We start from the raw sequence: 19,941 nt of genomic DNA, 5'->3' as shown, positions 1-19,941 counted from the left end.
TCCCTGTCGTGCCACCGGTCGTGCTGGTCCTAGTTAAAATTAGATAAATAAAAAACAAGTTTTTTTTAAAACTGAAAGTAAGGAGCGACATTAAAACTTAAAACGAACAGAAATTACTCCGTATATCAAAAGGACTGTTCCCTCCTCAGCACCCCGCTCTTTACTCTAATTTTTTTTACTGTTTTAAAAAGTAGAGTGAGAAAAAGAGTCCAATTTTAGCGTAAAGAGTGGAATGTTGAGGAGGGAACAGCCCCTGATCAGTCTTCTGGCAAAAAATGCGAAATTCCATGTTTTCCTAGATAGGAGCTTGAAATTTCTACAAGAGGGTTCTCTGATACGCTGAATGCGATGGTGTGATTTTCGTTAAGATTCTGTGAATTTTAGAGGGCCTTTCCCCCTATTTTCCAAAATAAGGCAATTTTTCTCAGGCTTGTAACTTTTGATGGGTAAGACTAAATTTGATAAAACTTGTATATTTATAATCAGCATAAAAATATAATTCTTTTGATGTATCTATTACTATCAAAATTCCGTTTTTTAGAGTTTCGTTCGGTTACTATTGAGCCGGGTTGCTCCTTACTTCAGTTCGTTACCATGAACTATTTCATGAATCACATAAGAATTTAATATTCTCCGTTCCATAGCCTATGAGCCAGGAAGCGCAATGGGCATCCATCTGAGGTCAATTGAAAATTATTTTTCAGACAACAGTGTTTCAGTGGTAGACTCAAAACTGCTCTGAACTTCATTTACTGATAGTACTTAATTGCCTCAGCGTCATGTATTACAGCAAAAAAAAATTTGATATTAATACATACAAGTAGAGAGATTGTCAAATGATGCCGCATAATTTGAGAGGGCATGACGTGAATTGGAGAAAGATGGCTGCATATTGCCCTCTTGACGATTAGGAATCACAAGATAGAATTCTTTTCCTCATTAATTTTATTATGAGTTTCTGATCTGAATTTTAGAGCAAATACCCCACTGTGCATAGTTCTTAATTTCATTACCTAAATTGATGCCAGTTATGGTAAAAAAAAAAAAACATTAAATGCGAGCTGGTAAGATGGTACAACGATCGAAGATTTTGTTTCAGTCAAGCCACTCTCTTGCTTTTGAAGCTTGCGCAGTTCAGATTGTTGGAGGATGGTTTCAGGACGATGTTGATTTGCTTGATGTTCAGTATCCTGCAGGATATACTGGCGACAACTTCACTTGTTTAAGTCATATAGAATATTGCGTGGCTTAAGTCTACTAAGTTAATATTACAAGATTAATGTTTATGTGATGTTGTTAGTAACATTGTAGAATTAATTTTAAGAAGACTAAGTTGCTAAGACTAGGAACATATGCAGCTAGTAAGAGTGGTAGATTCTCCCAGAAAAAAAATAGAAAGTCCTAAAAAGAAACCTTAGAGAACCTTGGCTTAGAAGAAAAGTTGCCCGAAGGCCGATGCTGCCTATCGTCTAGTATAAATCGTTGCATATATGACAGTTTAACGCCGCGAAATGTAACAAAAGATTTATGGTTTTCAGGCGTTCAACAGACTCAGACACTTCTATGCTTGGCCGTTCTTCTGTACATGAAGATGACATGCCCTGGCGTCGCCGGCAATCAAGCAGAGAGCCATCTGTCAGCTCTGTCCCATTGGAAAATCGGGGTGAGGAACCTTTTTTTCTTTATTTTATTTAGTATGATAATTATTCCAGAAAAAGCCCGTGGGCCATAGGAAAATTTCATAACAACAAACAAACAACAAATTAACTACATTAAATTAATACTATTTAAAGAAAACGCTCCCGATATGCCGCTGCAATCCTTACAAATCTTGCTATCCTTTTAATACTCAGGAAATTTGTCTCTTTCATTCTATCTAGGATCCACATCTCATTCAATTTTTCTTTACCATACATCTCTCGCCTCCAATCATTCAATTCGACACATTCACACAAAAAATGTAATAAACTTTCATCCTGAGATCCACACATAGGACAAGCAATAGATTCTACCTTCTCCCCTTTTCTTCCTTGATACTTTCTTTTCTCCCCAATCAAAAATCCATTTCCCCTCCAATCCAAATAAGCCTTCAAATCCTCTCTACTTAACCCAACCTTCCAAAATACCTCCTCCCCCCAACTACCCTTTATCTGTCTATACAATTTTAACTACCCTGAACGATCCAGACTTGCCCACCATATCTGTATTTCTTGGTTCTTCAACCTCTCTTGTACCTCCCTTATTACTATATCCTCCATACCCATAATCCTCTTTCCTTCATTCCACCATTCCCCTAATCCACACTTATCTAAGATATCCTTAATCTCCGCCGGCCACCCTGTTTTACTATTCTGTCTCAACGCCTCTAAGTATGCTGCCTTTGCTACCGTAAATCTCTGCATACCCAGTATCCTAACCCAATATCTCACCGTGGTCACTAGCCTCATAGATCGCAGCGATACTGGCCCTAAATCCCCCTGGATTACCAAATTACTTATGTTCAGCAGCTATTGCCTGATTGGGTAATCAGGTTTGCTGAAACTCGACTATGTAAAAATGAAGTAAATATGCTCCAGTACATAGAACATCTATTAATCCTGCTCGTGCTCAGATATTCTTGATGGTTAGCATTCTCCTTTTATTATCATTTATAAAGTAATATTCCTAGTTCTATTTTTTTAAAGTTAATTTTTGGTAACGAAACAAACTTCCTAAAACAAAAATGAGGCTAGTTGAGGAATTCTCCTTAATCTACTAAATGTTCCAGTGAAGTTTTTCTGTTTTTCCCCATATACCATCAATCCTCCCTTCTGTAAGCACCTTTGGTAACTTTTTTCCAGAAATAAAGTAATAAATTCTAAATCACTCTATAGCCGCAGTAAACGAATAAACTAATCGAATTTTTATTGCACTTGGTATTTACCAAGTGACATATAGCGATCGCAATTTCTGTCCAGATTAAATTAGAAATAGTCGTTTCCTCGATTCGACCATCGGGGGGGGGGGGGGGGTTAATTCGTAAAAATTAGGAAAAATGAGGTATTTTTAACTGACGAACGGGTGATCGGATCTTAATTAAATTTGATATTTAGAAGTATATCGTATCTCAGAGCTCTATTTTAAGTCCCAACTAGATCTGGTGACATTGGAGGGATTTTTTTGGGGGGGACCGCAAATGTTGGAAAACGCTTAGAGTGGAGAGATCGGGATGATCTTATTGGAATTTCAGATTTAGAAGGATCTTGTAACTCAGACCTCTCATTTTAATACCAAACAGATCCAGTGTCATTGGGGGGGGGCGGAAATCTTGGAAAATGCTTAGAGTGGAGGAATTGGAATGAAACTTGGTGAGAAAAATTAGCACAAATCCTAGATACGTGATTGACATAACCATAACAGATCTACTCTCTTTGGGGAAGTTGGGGGGGGGGGGTAATTCTGAAAAATTAGAAAAAAATTAGGTATTTTTAACTTACGAAGAAGTGATCAGATCGTAATGAAATTTGATATTTAGAAGGACCTCGTAACTCAGAATTCTTATATTATCCCCCCTCCCCGACAATGGGGGGTGTTAGAGGCGGAAACTGAAAATCTTTGAAAACTTGAAAATTTATCTATGAAAAAAGACCTATCTTTATCTTACGAATGGGTGATCGGATCTTTATGGAACTTCATATATAGAAATATCTTATGTCTCAGATTGCTCCATTTTCAATTCGAATCGGATCCGGGGACATAGGAGGGTGGAGGGGGGAAACAGAAATCTTGGAAACCTGGAATCTTGGAAAACGCTTAGAGTGGAGAGATCGGGATGAAACTTGATGGAAAAAATAAGGACAAGTTCTAGATACGTAATTGACATAACAGGACCAGATCCACTCTCTTAGGGGGAGTTAGGGGGATTTCTAGTGCTTTGGCGAGTTCGGTGCTTCTGGACGTGCTACGACGATGAAAATTGGTAGGCGTGTCAGGGACCGGCACAAATTGCCTTGATAACAGTCGTTTCCCCGATTGGACCTTCTGGGGTGCTGGAGGGAGAGGAAATATTGAAAGAATGAGGTATTTTTAACTTAAGAGTGGTTGATTGGATCTTAATGAAATTTGATATTTAGAAGGACCTCGTGTCTCAGAGTTCTCATTTTAAATCCCGATTGTATCTGGTGATATATTGGGGAGTTGGAGGGGGAAATGGGAAATCGCGGAAAACGCTTAGAATGGAGAGATCGGGATGAAACTTGGTGGGAAGAATAAACACAAGTCCTAGATACGTGATTAACATAACCGGACTGAATCCGCTCTCTTTGGGGAGGTTGGGGGGGGTGTTAATTCGGAAAAATTAGAAAAATTGAGGTATTTTTAACTTACGAACGGGTGAACAAATCTTAATGAGATTTGATATTTAAAAGGAACTCATGTCTCAGAGCTTTCATTTTGAATCCCAGCCAGATCTGGTGACATTGGGGGAAGTTGAAGGAGAAACCGGAAATCTTGGAGAACGCTTAGAGTTGAGAGATCGAGATGAAACTTAGTGGGTAGAATATGCAAATGTCGTAGATACGTGATTAACTGAACCGGACTGGATCTGCTGTTTTGGGGGAATTAGGGGGGTCCAGTGCTTTGGTGAGGCCAGTGCTTCTGGATGTGCTAGGACGATGAAAATTGGTTGGCGTGTCAAGAACCTGCACAAATTGACTTATTAAAGTCGTTTTCCCCGATTCAACCATCTGGGAGGCTGAAGGGACAGAAAAAATTAGAAAAAATGAGGCATTTTTAACTTACGAGTGGGTGATTGGATCTTAATGAATTTTGATATTTAGAAGGACCTCGTGTCTCAGAACTCTTACTTTAAATCCCGACCGGCATTCAGCCTTTGATTTTCCTTTTAAATCAATCTATTGATAATTCAGTCTTAGAATGTTGCTAGAGCTCATGCCATATGAGCTTTCGGCTCTTGGCTCTTCCGACCTTGTCACAAGTGCCATATGAGCTCTTAGCTCTTGTTCTTACTTTGATTCTTTTGGTTTTTGGTTTTACTCTTTATAATTAATTATGGAGCTGGGGTTCCACTGCAGACTGGTTAATATTTTGATTAAAAATATGCATAAGCGTAGATATTTTGAATTTATAAATGACCAGAAACTCATATAGTGCCAGTGGCTTGCCTTTTCATATTCTTGTTTAATCTTATCTATATCTATTGAACTAAAAAAAACGTTGTATTGAGGTTTATATAGCATGAAATAGTTGGCTTGTGCCTTAGGTTTTTAGTTAGCATTCTCATTTTTATTTTCTTAATAATTGCCTTTACTCTTTTCTTCCTCGACTTTATTCGTGTTTATAAAGAGAAAACACTAGCATTGCTGAAATTGTGCTGCTTCATTAAAACTGTAGATATAACTGAATTGGGCAGCACCCACAAAAGTTTGAAATTTCCTGACAAACTAGGCTATCTAATTGTACCACCTCAAGCTACAGAAATGACCACACGTAGTATGGTAAGATGGCCTGTATTTTTGGTAAGGTTATGTTGTAGCATGCACTCTTATGCACATAGCTGATTCAATTAAAATCAATAATCAATATTTACAATGAAAAAAATATCCATCAATCTGTGTATTCTACACTCAGTTTATAACCCCTTGTTTCTTTCTTTGTTATTAGTGGTCGTTGCAATAATGCAGGGATTCAAGGTCATATCTGAACACTATTTTTATGGAAGATCGTGTAAAGAGAATTGTTTAAAGATTTTGCTTTCCGAACAATTAAAAAACGTAAAATTCGCATTTGAGAAAAAAGCTAAATGATTGGATGAACTTTCAATCTAACTGATTTATCAAATTTTACCACTTCTCTTTACCCAGCATTCTAATTTTTTTGTCCTTTTTTTCATTCCTTTACAAGTGGAACCTATAAAAAAGAAAAAAATAAGTCAATATTGGCTCTTTCTAAAACTAAGTCTTCACTATCGTGGCAGGTGTTCATTGTTACCTAAAATAAGGGTACCCATTTCCTAATTTAGGGACCCAAAGGTATCTAAAGTCAGGATATCAGTTTGCTGATCCCGTCACCCTTAGAAGTCCAATAAATGAAAAATAGAGGACATTAAGGTATCTCCCTGAACATATGGAGCAAGGGTCATCCTGTAGTTTTTGAAAACTACACCAGCTAAATAGTTTGTTTTGAATATTGTTTTGAATATTAAATTTCAATGTTTTTTTTTTTAATTTAAATTAAATTCAATTAAACTTAAAATATTATTTTTAATGTTCTTTTTAATTTTCAATGTTAATATTTATATTTTCAGCATTATTTTAATAATTATATTTTGATATATTTTTAATATTTTTAAAAGGACTACTTATATTAGCCAGGACCGCTTACTCTTGGTTAAGTGGTTTGCGCGCTGGTTTGAGAATTCGTTGTCCATGGAGCACGGGTTCGTTCCAAGGCGTAGCCAGTTACTTACTTATATTTTACTCAATAAATAATTAATATTCAAAAACTGTGTCAGCTAAATAATTTTTCGGCTCTAACAAGTTTTAAGATTTGTTGTCAAGAAACGAAGACTAAGGAGAAATAATATTTTTATGAAGACGCAATTTTTTTTTTCAAAATCTAGGCGGTTAATAAAATTTTATTGTGGTATCAGATAGAGCTGCCTCTGAAACTTAAATTTTTAGCTCTTATTCCTGTACATGTTTAGTTCTTGTTGGGATTCATGGTACCGTCTCTTGTATAACATGGAAAAATAATGGAAATGTGTGTTTCTGTAGTGTTTATTTGATTTTCAAAAAGGTGAGGGTATACTCTCTAATTGCCAAAATAGGCAAAGAAAAATTTTTGACATTGAAGCAATTTTTATTCCAGTTGGATTTTCACCCCCTCCAGATGTTAAAAATATTTTCAGTCAATCTAAGGTTCGCCCCTCCGAAGTGTCCATATCAGCCACAATAAAAGTTCCACGCCGGACTTCATCTGATCGAACGAGTTTGTTTTAGGTTCTATTCTTGCATCCTTCTGTGTGCTTAAAGTTAATCTATCTTCACAATAATTAATCATTACTTGGCTTCTTTTTTCTTCTTTTGCACTATTTTGCTTCATTTATGCTGGATTTATATGTTATAACTAATTTAACTACGGCAGAGATAAATAGTTATACAAGGAGGAATGAAAGTGCTTGCACCCGGGTGAGGGGGTAGGGGAAATTCTCCAGCTGGAAGTTGGCCCGAAGTATGTTTTCTCAGAAATGATGGAAAATAGGAGCCTAATATGTGATTTTTTGTGTTTTGATCGTCTTCCAGTAAATTGTCTGTAGCCCCTGCCCCCCGTGCCTTCCTGTAGACATCAGACCTTTGCGCAAACATGGTAATGAGTGTTTTAAAATTATGTGACAAGATATACTGATGAAATTGCGGCAACTTAAAATTTAAACCCTAGTTCGGCACAAAGAAGAAAGAGTGTCTTACTAATCGGTATTTTGCTCGATTTCAATTTTGTTCCTTAGGTTTCTTCAAATAACCCCCAGACAATTTTTTACCCTTCAGATAGGAACTTTGACAGGTTGAATTTTTAATTTTCCTAAATAAAGTTTCTTAGTGCTCTGAACTACATACCTCCCCCTGTACCTGATTGATTAGCGCTAGCTAAATATGTAAAATCTAGTCTAAAATCTGAATATGTGAAATCTAGCAGTGAATGAGCCGTAAAGAGATCAGACATTTTTACAGCTATTAAATAACACCTGAAATGCCTTCAACACCTGAATTAGCTGCACCTGAATTCGCTTAGAATACCTGAATTAGCTGCCAATCAAAGCTAATTCTAATAGCTTTTTTATGCTCTCGTATGATTATCAAATAATTGAATGTTTTTGTCTTTTAATGAATTGCAAATGCAAAAATTAGTCAACAGCTGAAATCGGTAAAAAAAAGTACTTGAAAGGCCCTTCTGCTCCAATGACAGCTTTTTTTTTTTTTTAATAGTTGTGTATCCTATATCTTAAGATTGAAAAGCCTTTTACAATCTTATTGAGATTATTTCGAATAAACGTATCAAGCCTTTTGAAGGCGTGGCTCATTCTTCAAATTAATCTTAATCTAATCCTAACCTATTTCTTAATCTTTTGTCATTACAACACCACACTATTTGCCGTAAATTAACAGTATTACATAATGAACTTATTTTAACGCAGTATTACATAATGAACGCTCGCACAACTTCTAATTCTGTTTCAAATTTTCTCTTTAAATACTCTTTCGAAGGAAGATTAACGAGGACAGTTTTTTTGCCTCATTTTCATCAATATATTCTCTATTTTAGTGAATACTTTAGTATTTTTTGGTCTTAGAGGGTCATGGTACCACTTACTTTTTGTCAAATATCGTCCCTACTAGATAGTTTTGGAGGAGTCTTATCCGTATATTTTTCAGTTCCTAGTTGCACATTATCAATTTTTATGGATTAGAAAAGACGATTTAAGAGAAATATACATGCATGAACCAATGGACGTGCTAGTAACACTCAACATAACAAAAAAAACATAACATAACAACACCTCTCATAAAAAGAATATTGGTATCGCAGCACAATAAGTTATATATTAGCCTACTATTAATGATCTGGATGCCTTCATGAAAAAGATTACTTTCGTGGAGCCAAATGCGATCGAAAAATATCTTTTAGCACGTTCAATCTATAATGCTCTTAAAAGCACTTTTATATTCAAGGGAGTCTGAATATATCCTAATATAAAAGGGAGTCTGAACATTTATAAAAGCAAAATTAAAGGATTTTTTATGCTAAAAAACCTTCAGTTGATTTATTGTTATTATTTTAATTGTTATGAGCTTACACAGTGAAAAAACAGGTACAAAAGTTCAGATGTTTCGATCACATATGCAGCGACCGTCTTCAATAGAAATGCTAAAATAATAAGATTGAAGCTAGGACATTTATACACAACAAAATAAATAAATTTTCGAGTCATTCACAAAATAACGAACTTCCGGATTTTTCACTAGATTATTTTCAGAGAAAGTTCAAAGACAAAAATCATTCAAAGCCTTGATCTACATTTTCTTCTTTAATCTTGCCCAACTGTAAAACAAATTTCCAATGAAGGTGGCAAAGCCTTCTGTGTCTTCTAATTACAAACCAAATGTTGAGTTTATAGTTGTTTACTGGGTTGGTCTCATTTTCCCATATATACTACGGATTTTCAGGGTAACACCCTAAATTAGATATTATTTTCTTAGACCACACTGCCGTTCTATGACGAACAAATAAAATTATTTGTAAATATTTATAAATAATTTTAATAATAAAATTATGTACGAATTATCTGTTCATCATAGAAAGGCAGTGTGGTCTAAGAAAACAATACCTAATTTAAGGCGTTACGTCGAAAAAAACATTGGTTTAATTGGGATTATAACAACTGTTGACACTAACTCAGCTGTCCTCTGCCAAAACCTATTATCTAAACAAAAATTGATTCAGATTCAACGCCATATCTCCGCTGATATCGACGCTGTAACACTGTAATTTCCAGTCCCGGGGGAATGGAAATTAGCAATCTGCCATCCCGAATCTGGATCCCGAAATCAGCAAACTTCTACCCTAGCTATAGATCAAAAGAAGCACCATATATATATATATATATATATATATATATATATATATATATATATATATATATATATATATATATATATATATAATATCCCCATTATTATATAAATGAATATATATATAAATAACCCCATTATTATTAAATTATCGTATCGTTTTATTATCGTATTATCGTCATTTTCTGTACGAGATACTTAACCAGCACTATTTTTCGAGGTTTATTTATAAGTTCCTCATACATCTTTAATGTATTTTTTTTTTACTGTGCTACTCTGCTCAATATGCAGTGAAAATCAACATACTTTCTGCATCAATTTCTCCTTGTCATAGTTTTTTTTAGCATCGTTATTGTAAAAGTATCTTCTAGAATCTGCCAATTGCTTCTCCTTATAGAAAAGCTTTTATTTCTGATTTAATTGCTCAAGAAAGTGCCAAAGTCATTTCCATTTTTCGCTTTTCATAGCATCATGGAATTTATTTTCAATTAGTTGCATTCCTCCTTTTATAGCTTTCGCTTTCCTAAGCCAGCCCATAACACACTTAACACACCATAACAACCCATAACACCGAAAAAAGGCTGTTTAACGTCAGAGCCGAAATTGATTCGCTAATTTACCCACCCCTCTACTAAACCCTTTTTAGAGTTTAACTTCAACGGCTGAAGTTTGGAACGTGTATCATAGCGCACAATTAACTTTTTATTTTGAAGCTTTGGTAACAATATCATTATCATTATTTCTTCAATTTTCTATCTTCTATTATTCATTTCACTTAGATTCTATCTTCCCTTTTTACAATTTGAAGCAATGCCTGTTGTCTTCTTGAATTTTTCTTGTTATAATGTCATTGGGTTCAATCAATTTAAACGTATGTGTTTCTCAAAAGAATGTTCCTTTGATTAAAAGAAATAATCTATGTTTTCATCTTATAGACCTAAGCTGTCAGGGGCAGATCCAGGGGGTGGTTTTAGGGCAATTCCCTCCAGCCAGAAGATCAAATTTGCACTACTTACAGGGGTGTAGGGGCAACAACACCAACTTAGAAGCCCAAGTTTTGTTGGTAAACCCCCAAATATTAATTTCGCATCCGCCCAGAAACATTGTTAATAGTTTTAAAACTGGACGTAACTTATGATAAGTTAAATCAGTTTTATAGATTAAATCTCTTTTTTCTATATTAAATCTGACATATAGTCATGCATTTCTTTTTCAAAAAATTGCTTCTTGTTAATTAATTAATTATTGTTAACTAATTCTAGTTGGTCAATCTTGGGAAATCTTTTACTTATGTCCTGAGGCCTAGTAATTTCCAGATCATTGATTAAGCCCCTAAAAATATTAAAAAGAAAATTTTTCATTGAAAATTTTCTTTTGTAATACAATAGGCTAACTTTAACTTTTAGAGCCTTTATTCGCATCTTTTAGTAGCTACTTCGCGCAATGTTATCAAACAAACTTTTGAGAAAGTTAAAGAGGAGAAACATTTTGGACTTAGATCATCTGTTGGAAGAAAATTGAGGATTGCCTTATGTTTGTGTATTTGCGAGACTATTGATAGAATGTTTGAGGGATTTTAATGCGAAAAAAAAATTGGCATCGGAAAAATGGTTTTGTATTAACTTGCAAAAGTGTTTTTTTATCATTTTCAGATACCTTTTTTTATTGCGTGTGTGTGGGGGGGGGGGGCAATATTCCAGCTCAGTGGCACCTTGTAGATGAATTATAATTTTTAACTCCAGTTCATCATCCTCCTATCTGGTTACCTAACTGTAATCAACCATTTTGAATTCTTTTGGAACTGATTTTAACGTTTTTAATTAGCCTCAATGAACATATATTAAATAACTTCTCACCTAGTCTCCACACAAACAACATCAAACAATTTCTTTTTCTTAATGAATGCTTAGAAGTTACGTGCGTGGTCAAATACCTCTAATAGGTAGAGAAATGGCTCGTTACAGGCGCCAACGCCAGCTATTTACCAGTGGCCGCTAGGTGTCTAAATTTACAGTAGTTGAAATCAAGCACCTTATCGCCAAAGTTCTCATGCCATACGTTTTTCATTAGTGGATACAAAGTTTACTTCTCATTGGGCTCCAATTAATGTTCGACAATACTTGGCTAGAAAATATAGTTTCTTCGACGGAAAAAGTTGCCAACCCGTAGTGGTTGGGTAAATTGTATCACTTTGGAAGAAAAAGTTGTTTTTCCAAAACATTGAATCTTCATAAAAAAAAAACAAAAAAACTAGACAGTAAAAGGACGTACTAATAAAAAAAAATTCAAAGGGTGAATAGTGGTTAACTAAGTGAATTTATTTAATTGGGGAGTAAATATCCAAGGCTTTTTTTATAATCTTCGTAATGGCGTAGACATACTAAAGGCCTCTTCTAGTGAACAAAGTATTGATTAACAATGTTGATTATTGTTGATCCAAATTTTTGGATCAACAATAATTTTCGCGAGAACATAAATTCCTATTATTGTTATAAATAAATCGCAATATTTCCAAAGTAAAAGAATATTGATTCGCTATTTCAATGAAACTCGAGTTTACTCTTGTAGTTTTCTCTGTCTCATCAATTTCTGAGAGTTTCAGTCAAACATAGTAAAATATCTTCGGTGGTTAATTCAAAACTAAACACCTTATCACGTTTTTTTCTACATGATTGACCAAGCCAGTAAAGCAATAGAACAAACTTTATGACAAAGTAGTTGTTTTTTCTCTTTTAGAATCGTCAAACAAAAATGATATTCTTCAGGATATTCATCCTTGATATTTAGTGCTTAAATTTGATCAACAGGTTTGACAACCAACGATTTTATTTGAAGGCCGTTTTCATCCACTATGTTAATCAAAACTCTTGTTGGTCGCTAGAATACGAATCTTCAATAAAAATGCCCTGACAGACCAAATTGTTGATCACCAACGTTGCCAGAAAAGGACTTCTAGAGCATCGTCTCGTCAATGTTTTATTTCATTTTGTTTTTTATTTGCCTCATTATACACATCAGACTGACACATTTAGACATCAGATTTTATCAGATCTGATTGACAGATCAGATTTATTATAAACTGTGAGATATAGTGCCCTTTTCAAGATAAGAAATGGCTTGAAGGGTATCTAGGCTAACCATCTACCCGTCCTGGTGGTTTAATGCTACCATTGATAAGATGTCTTTTCTTCTTCTTCTTCAAGCTCTTATATTTATATTAGTTATTTCATTGTTTGCTGTAAATCTCTATTTATCTTCCTAGTCATGTACTCGACTTTTAAACTTTAGATTTTCCCAATATAAATTTTATTTGGAGACATTTAATGAAAGATTTTTTTTTTTTGTTAGAAGCAGAACATATAGTCTCCATTCGAAACAAACCAATTGAGGCTATTTACTCATTAGAAATAAACACCATTTCATTTTTTATAAAATATATCCTACATTATTTTTTAGGTACAGAAAGTCAACTTGGACGTAGTACATTTCAACCTGTCTTGCGAAGAAGTGTTACGACCAATCAAGAAGATGGAGAACCGTCACCAAACTGGACTGTACTTCGTCTAAATAGTTCATCCCGTGACTCAAGGAAGGAGTATAACAGAACAAAAAGCTCCAAAGAGCTTGGAGAGGACTCTTTAACAAAAAGGTCTATTCACAGGTATGGTCGAGCTATAACATTAGATAGCATTGAGGTGGAGGACAACGATTTGAAACGATTAGGAAGCCCCTTGGCAGAAGATACCCAGTCGCGTGGAGAAACGCCGATTAGCTACAGAACCTATACAAGAACTTGTAGCAGAGAGTATTTAAGTCCTGAAAATGATAAAGTTAATTGGAATTATAACACTTTGCCTAATTTAAGAAAATCTCGATTTATATTAGAAGAGGAGACTAAAGAAACTGCAGTGAATAACATTACAGCTGCTTTATGTAAACCCATGCAAAGAGTTAAAAGCCCTCCACCCACCGATGAAAAAGTGTTGGAATCTGCATTATCTCCTGTGAGAGTTATAAGTTACCAAACTAATACTACGTCACCCATTCCAGTAGAAAATGTATTACGTGCCACTCCTAGACCTGCAGAAAATGTGCAAGCTGATATTAACAAAGTGAAAAACAATTTGGATGTATCAAAATGTGAAGATCAAAAGGATAAGCAGGATTTGCTAGTTAGTCCGATATTTGTACCCCCAAAGACATCATCAGTAGCAACAACAAAAGCGGTAGATGAAGCGGCGAAGTTATTTGCGAAAGCGGAAGCAGAGATTGCTGAACGATTTTACTCACCAACAAGAGATGTTAGCAATCATATTTGTGAACCTAAAGTAAGTGCCTCAGAGGCCGTAGCAAAAAGAGTTTCTCGATTCTTGAGACCGGATTTTTATGAGACTCCAAAAGATCAAAGTGATTTTGCAAAAGAAAAAGAAATTGCTGCGAAATCGAAATCCCGATTTTTGAAGAATTTTCAAAAGAATTCAGAAAACAATAATGAGACATCCGAGCCTGCTAAAACTGTAGGTGCAGATCTAAGAAAAGAAAATATCAGTCAAGATGTCTCGGTTGTGAAAAGTGAGATTGCCAACAGTGACGCTGTGAATTTCAATGTTGTGTCTAATACTACTTTACGCCCTCTACTTAAGTCTTTTCCAGATAAAGCCACAAGTCCGAGCATCATACTAGAGCCTAAAGCGGTTTGTACCATGAAAAAAGAAACAACCGAGCTCGAAGTGGCTCTAGCACCGCTGAAAGTGGTAACTCAGCCTATAAAAACGGCCCAAAATGGCAAAACTCAGATTAAAAGTGAGCAAAAAAGACCATCCCCCCCGTCAGCATTGCCAAAAGCAAAGACACCACCTAGGCCTCTTTCGCATCTTGTAAACCCTCCAGTAGCTCCTCCAAAGAGGTTGACCACTCCCATGATGGCAGCTACTCCCTTAAGAGGCATAACACCTCCAAAAGCAAGAGGCATAACCCCACCGAAAGTCAGTCTTAAGAAAGTGGAGGGTGTTCCAAAATCTACGTCCCCGCCAAAGAATTCAAAAAGTACTCCTAAAGAAACTTCTAAACAGTCTTCAGATATTGGTGCTACTAAATCATCTCCAAAGATTAAAGTGAAGAAGCACTGGGAGAATTTGATGAATTTAGCTACGAGTTCATTCCAAAAGAACTCATCGCCTGCAAAAACTGATAAAGCTGACCAGGTTACTGAAATACAACCACCAAGGGAATGCTCAAAGCCACGGCAGGTGCCCTCTGCATGCTCAACTCAACCGACTAATGAAACCCTTGTCCATTCTAAATTTAATGGAAATTTAGAATACACAAATCAAGGAAATTCAAGTAAATCAGCTATAACCAATCAGTCAAGTACAGCTCAAGTAAATCCCCCAATAAATCAAGATAATCAAGATGGCTCTGAAGATTATAATGGTACAGAAACTCCGACTAGCTATGATTCTAGATCTGTTTGTTCTGACTTGCAGTCAGAGAAAAATTTGGATGATGAAGAATCTGTTTCAGATCGCATACACCGAAAATCGTTCTATACTCGATTTAACGATCGACGGAAGTCAAGGAGAAGCTCTACAAAAGAAATAATTGATTTGCAGCAGCAGTTGACCGAAATAGCGTGTCGAAATCAAAGTGTCGGTCGAGATGAAAGCCCAGCCGAGGCTAGTGATTCTCGCAAATCTTCAGGAAGTCGGCGTAGTGTCTCCAATTTCGATTCTATCCAGGAAAACGATATATCGCTATCATTTCGAGAGCGTGATCGCGGTTCTACATTAAGTCCGTCTCGAACAGAGTCTGTCAGAATCCCAAGAACCTGGAGAGTATCACAAGATACTGTGACCAAAAGTGTAGCAAGTGTTGAAAGTCATCCATCAGAGTATAAGCAATATTCTAGAACACCGTCTAGGTTTATTGATAAAACGAATGTTTCAGTTCCGACGAGACGATTTACAGCAGAGGTTGAAGCAAATGCTACCATTCCGAGGAGAAGTAACAGGTAAACTGTTTATTGTTTAAAACTAACGACACAGCCACTTTTATCGGACTCGAGATGAAATATTCCCCCCTCCTCCAACACAAAAATCGACGTCCCATCCTAACAAAATAAGCACGCGAAATTTTCAAATTAATCCCTCAACATAAAAAACCTACTGAGACTATGATCAGGTATAGCTGTTCGGCTTCAGCTTTAGGTGCTCATTGTACTGCATCGATTATTGTTTTCAGAGTGGTAGATTAGTGGTTTACTGTTCGTGATCGATACAAGCAATTATATATGAAGATATTGCTCAGAATTTAGTTTACCTACAATATCATATTAAGCGCAAAAGTTGTATGTTAAGCGTAAAAGTTGTATATATTTGTTGGTAAAGTTTTTAGTTCTTTAACATTGTAACAACACCGCCCATCGTATCTACCAAAGATGTTTCTTTATTGTCTTTGTAATATTATTTATTTTTCATCGGAGTGTGGTTACCATCTTCTCTGGCTATAACATATGACTAGCCTCATTCTAATTTAGTATAAATGGTAGCCTAGCGGTGAATGCGAGTGGTAATGCTTGTCGAAACCCTTGCGATTTTCGCCAAAATTCTGGCTGTAGAAGCTGCTTGTCAACTTTCTTTTGTACATATGGGCCAAAATAGACCTTTCCACATGCATAACAAAACGTCGCAATTTGAAAAAAAACTTTAAAAACGAAAAACTACTCATACTTTTTATTAAGTTTCTCCATAATTTGTATTCTGTATTACAACGCTATTCAACAGCACCTTTGTATAAACTAGGATTGGTAATAATTTACTTGTCACTAAAACCACTGTTCCATCACTAAAATCAAATTGGAATATCACTTACTATGCTTACAACAGAGACAGACAGAATAGGAATATTAGTACATATGGCCAAATTCTTCCCTGTGATGCTTTAGGATTTCAATCCAAACAAGATTCGTCGTAAAGTATGAATTTTCCGTTGAAAATCACAGTCGGACAACCCTTGGACTACCCTTCCTCAAAAATTTCGTAACGTTAGAAAGTATCAATGGTTTCTTTAGCTTATACAGAAGGAGGTTCTAGCACGTCATCTATTTGCATTTTTTGTTGTCAAAGATTAACGGAATTAATAAGCTGCTATTCCAATTTTAGTCTTTGGAGCACGAAACTGACACGTTGTTGACCAAATTATAGATCCAAAGAAGTACTGACCTGGGTACCAAAGGCCCGACATTAGTGAGAACAACAAAGTTGCATTGGATTTAAATCCAAAGTTATAATTGAAACGTTTCGAAAGGCATAAATCAAATAAACACTTGTATTGACCAGCTGGCTATGTTTATTAAAATTTAAAATATTTTTAGGAAAGTGTAAGTTAAGTTTTAGTCTAAGGTGGAGCTACATGAGGGGCTGACTGTCACCTCATATGTAAAATAATTTATTTTCGTCTTAAGCTTTAGATTTACTTTATACTGCTAATAGAAGAAAACTTAATTTTTATATTTTTTAATTTGTATTCTAATTTGACTTCTCGTCATGATTAACAAAACGTATGTTTTCAAAAATGAAAAAATTGCAATAAAAAGTCAAATGTCAGTGTAAAAAGCAAGGATTTGATGAGAGCTTTAAAATAACTAATATTTAATAAAATCTCATTTAATGATGTAAGTAAATATAGCTATTTCAGCCCTCCTTCTTGATGCCTGTTATATGTATAACCTTAGCTTTGAGGGTAGGGTGCCGAAGGGCTAGTAGCTATTTTTATGTTTAAGCCCTAAATATGCTATTAAAAAATAATAGAAAATAAAAGAAAAAAAGCTGTTTCTTATAAAAGTAATGAAGACTCAACTTAAAACGAACAGAAACTATATTATTAGGACGCAGTCGCCTTCCTCAATCCCTGGCTTGTTTTTTATGAACAAGTTTTTTATGAATTTTCTTATGAACGAACCTGACTTTTCTTCATTTCTATGATTAGAAATTAATCTCTATCACAAGAGCAAGCTAGCAAGAAATTTAAATTTTTTATTTTTCAATAATAAAGCCATCGTTTAGTTGTTTACGATGTGATTTCAATGGGAAACGTTTCGAAAATGTTTCATCAATAAAACTATTTCCATAAGACTTTTGCGATGCGTCCCCCATATAGGTTAGTTCCTTTTGGTTGAAGTTTTGTCGGATTCCTTTTTTTTCCATTTGAAAGTAATTTTACTTTTTTCAATTCCTTAAAAACAAATTGCAGCTCTAGAACAATCTGTTGAATAATCAAACCAAATGGTCTTTATCTAATTGGTCAATCGGAAATAGCTCAAATAATAACTTAAAACTGAATAATTCCAAACTAATCAAGAAAGGTGTTTATATGTAAGGGTGAAATTAATGTGTGCTGTGATTCTCTATCGCCAGACCACGTTATACATTGTGAATGGGTAACCACGTGGCAGGATGTCGTCTGGCACTAGGCGTTTTGATACTATTTGAGTGATTTTTTCGGTACTCAAAATGGCCGAAAGTAGTGCGATCTTTTTGCTATTCGTAGTTGAACTAGGAATTTAAGTTTTTTCTACTAACCCCGCCACTCCCCTTAATGCTCTATGACTAGCTATTAAATTTTGTTGCAAAAATTCTATAACTTTTAATGGTATATTCCAAATAAAGACAAAAAATGAAAACGCTTCACGCCATTGAAATAACTGATGGGACAGCTGATCGCAGGAAAGTTTTATTTTCTTGAATTTTATTGGAACTATGCAACTAAAAGCCTATAGTATCTTCATTTAAGTAATAGCAAATAACCGATTATAAAGAAACTATATATATAAAGAAACTATGCAGCGAAAAAACAAGGGATTTCCGAAACTGATTTTTTTTTGTTCAAAATGCACATTTTGGTGGCGATAGCCTTCCCAAGGGCGTAAAGTTCCTTTTCTCATGATTATTATCATTATTATATTTTATATATATTTTTAATATATTTTTCACTGCAATATTGTAGATTTAGATAAACCAAAGCGTAATTAAGTATATATTCATTCAAAAATGAGAATTAATTATTAAGAAAGGAAAGCTTTTAACAGTTTTGCAATTGAATATCACTGATTCGTTGTTTGTTTGTTTGTTTGTGGGGGGGGTTGGTCATTTGATTGCACACAATTCATCCCATATGCATCAATAGCGCTAAAACGTGTATTCTAGTGCCACAATAGTGTAAAAAGAACCATTGTGGCGCCAGAGTTGGAGCTGTTTAACAACCAGAAAACCCTTGAGGTGGATATGCTCATGATTTTTAGATTATTTAAATGACAAAAGGGACAGTTGTGCTACAATCATTCTTGAGACTTCAACAGTTATGCTGACTTCAACAAATTAAGGAGGAAAACTCCTTAATTTGTGGCAGTTAGTTGATTAGGATACTTTCAATATCAGATTATGCTTCCTCATTAAAAGTATTTATTTTTGTATTTCAGATACAGTGTATTCGAGCCAACAACGTCAACACCGATAGGATCATACACGAGTCGTATTGGCTTACCAGAGCCTCGACTTCAATCAAACCGTTATTCTACTTTACTAGAGGACCGTGGAAGAATGTCTTCGGTAACCCGTTCTTCAATCGGGCAATCCTCATTAGGCCGAAGAGATCCACCTGTGACAGGAGATATAACCTCGCGTGATTCAAGTATCCCGAGGAGAGACTATGGGTTTTTGAGGTCTACGAGTACGGGATATGACGGAGGGTATAGAAGGGATTCTAGTCTTTCTAGTCGATTAAAGAGATATTAGCGTATGTAGGGGGTTCATTCAGATGTAGAAAAAGAGGAAATCATATTTGTACGAAAAAGTTCCTTTAAGCTTTTTCTTAAAGCTTGTAACGATGTTTAAATCGATTTCTTTTTTCAGTTTATCCTTAAAGCGTTTTAGATCTTGAAGCGTATCCTTGAAGCGTTTTAGATCTTATCAAATTAAGATTTTATATATACATATATACATATATATATATATATATATGTATATATATATATATATATATATATATATATATATATATATATATATATATATATATATATATATATATATATATATTCATCCACACTTTAAAATAGAATAATACGTGGAGCAATAATTATAAAAATAAATTAAAGCACAAATGCAGTTCGAAATATAAAACACAGAAAAAAAATAGAAAAAAGAGAAGAATGAGAAACAGCAAACATACAAGGAGAGAGAACAAATGGGGAATATATATTTATATACCTCTTAAACTGTAAACAAAGCAAATATAACCAAGCTATGAAGCCTTTGGG

The 19,941-nt window shown here is 34.8% G+C and overlaps 1 protein-coding gene across 6 annotated transcripts in view; it reads left to right on the top strand.

Moving 5' to 3' along the window:
* LOC136034829 (uncharacterized) overlaps positions 1-19,650 on the top strand; it is a 142,062-nt gene extending 122,412 nt beyond the window's left edge. For 4 of the 6 annotated variants that reach the window (XM_065716273.1, XM_065716271.1, XM_065716274.1 and 1 more), the window contains 4 exons: positions 1,539-1,663; positions 6,868-6,987; positions 13,083-15,636; positions 19,102-19,649. In XM_065716273.1, coding sequence (XP_065572345.1) covers positions 1,539-1,663; positions 6,868-6,987; positions 13,083-15,636; positions 19,102-19,417 — 3,115 coding nt within the window. In that variant the 3' untranslated portion in view covers positions 19,418-19,649. Of the gene's footprint in view, positions 1-1,538; positions 1,664-6,867; positions 6,988-13,082; positions 15,637-19,101 lie in introns of all 6 variants that reach the window. The other 2 variants (XM_065716275.1, XM_065716276.1) reach the window with 2 other exon arrangements.
* The last annotated feature ends 291 nt before the right edge of the window (positions 19,651-19,941 follow it).

The sequence above is a fragment of the Artemia franciscana genome, chromosome 13 (genome assembly GCF_032884065.1).
Source record: "Artemia franciscana chromosome 13, ASM3288406v1, whole genome shotgun sequence".
Classification (NCBI taxonomy): Eukaryota; Metazoa; Arthropoda; class Branchiopoda; order Anostraca; family Artemiidae; genus Artemia; species Artemia franciscana.
The sequence above is the reverse complement of the archived record's forward strand: the minus strand, read 5'-3'. Positions and strand labels throughout refer to the sequence as shown.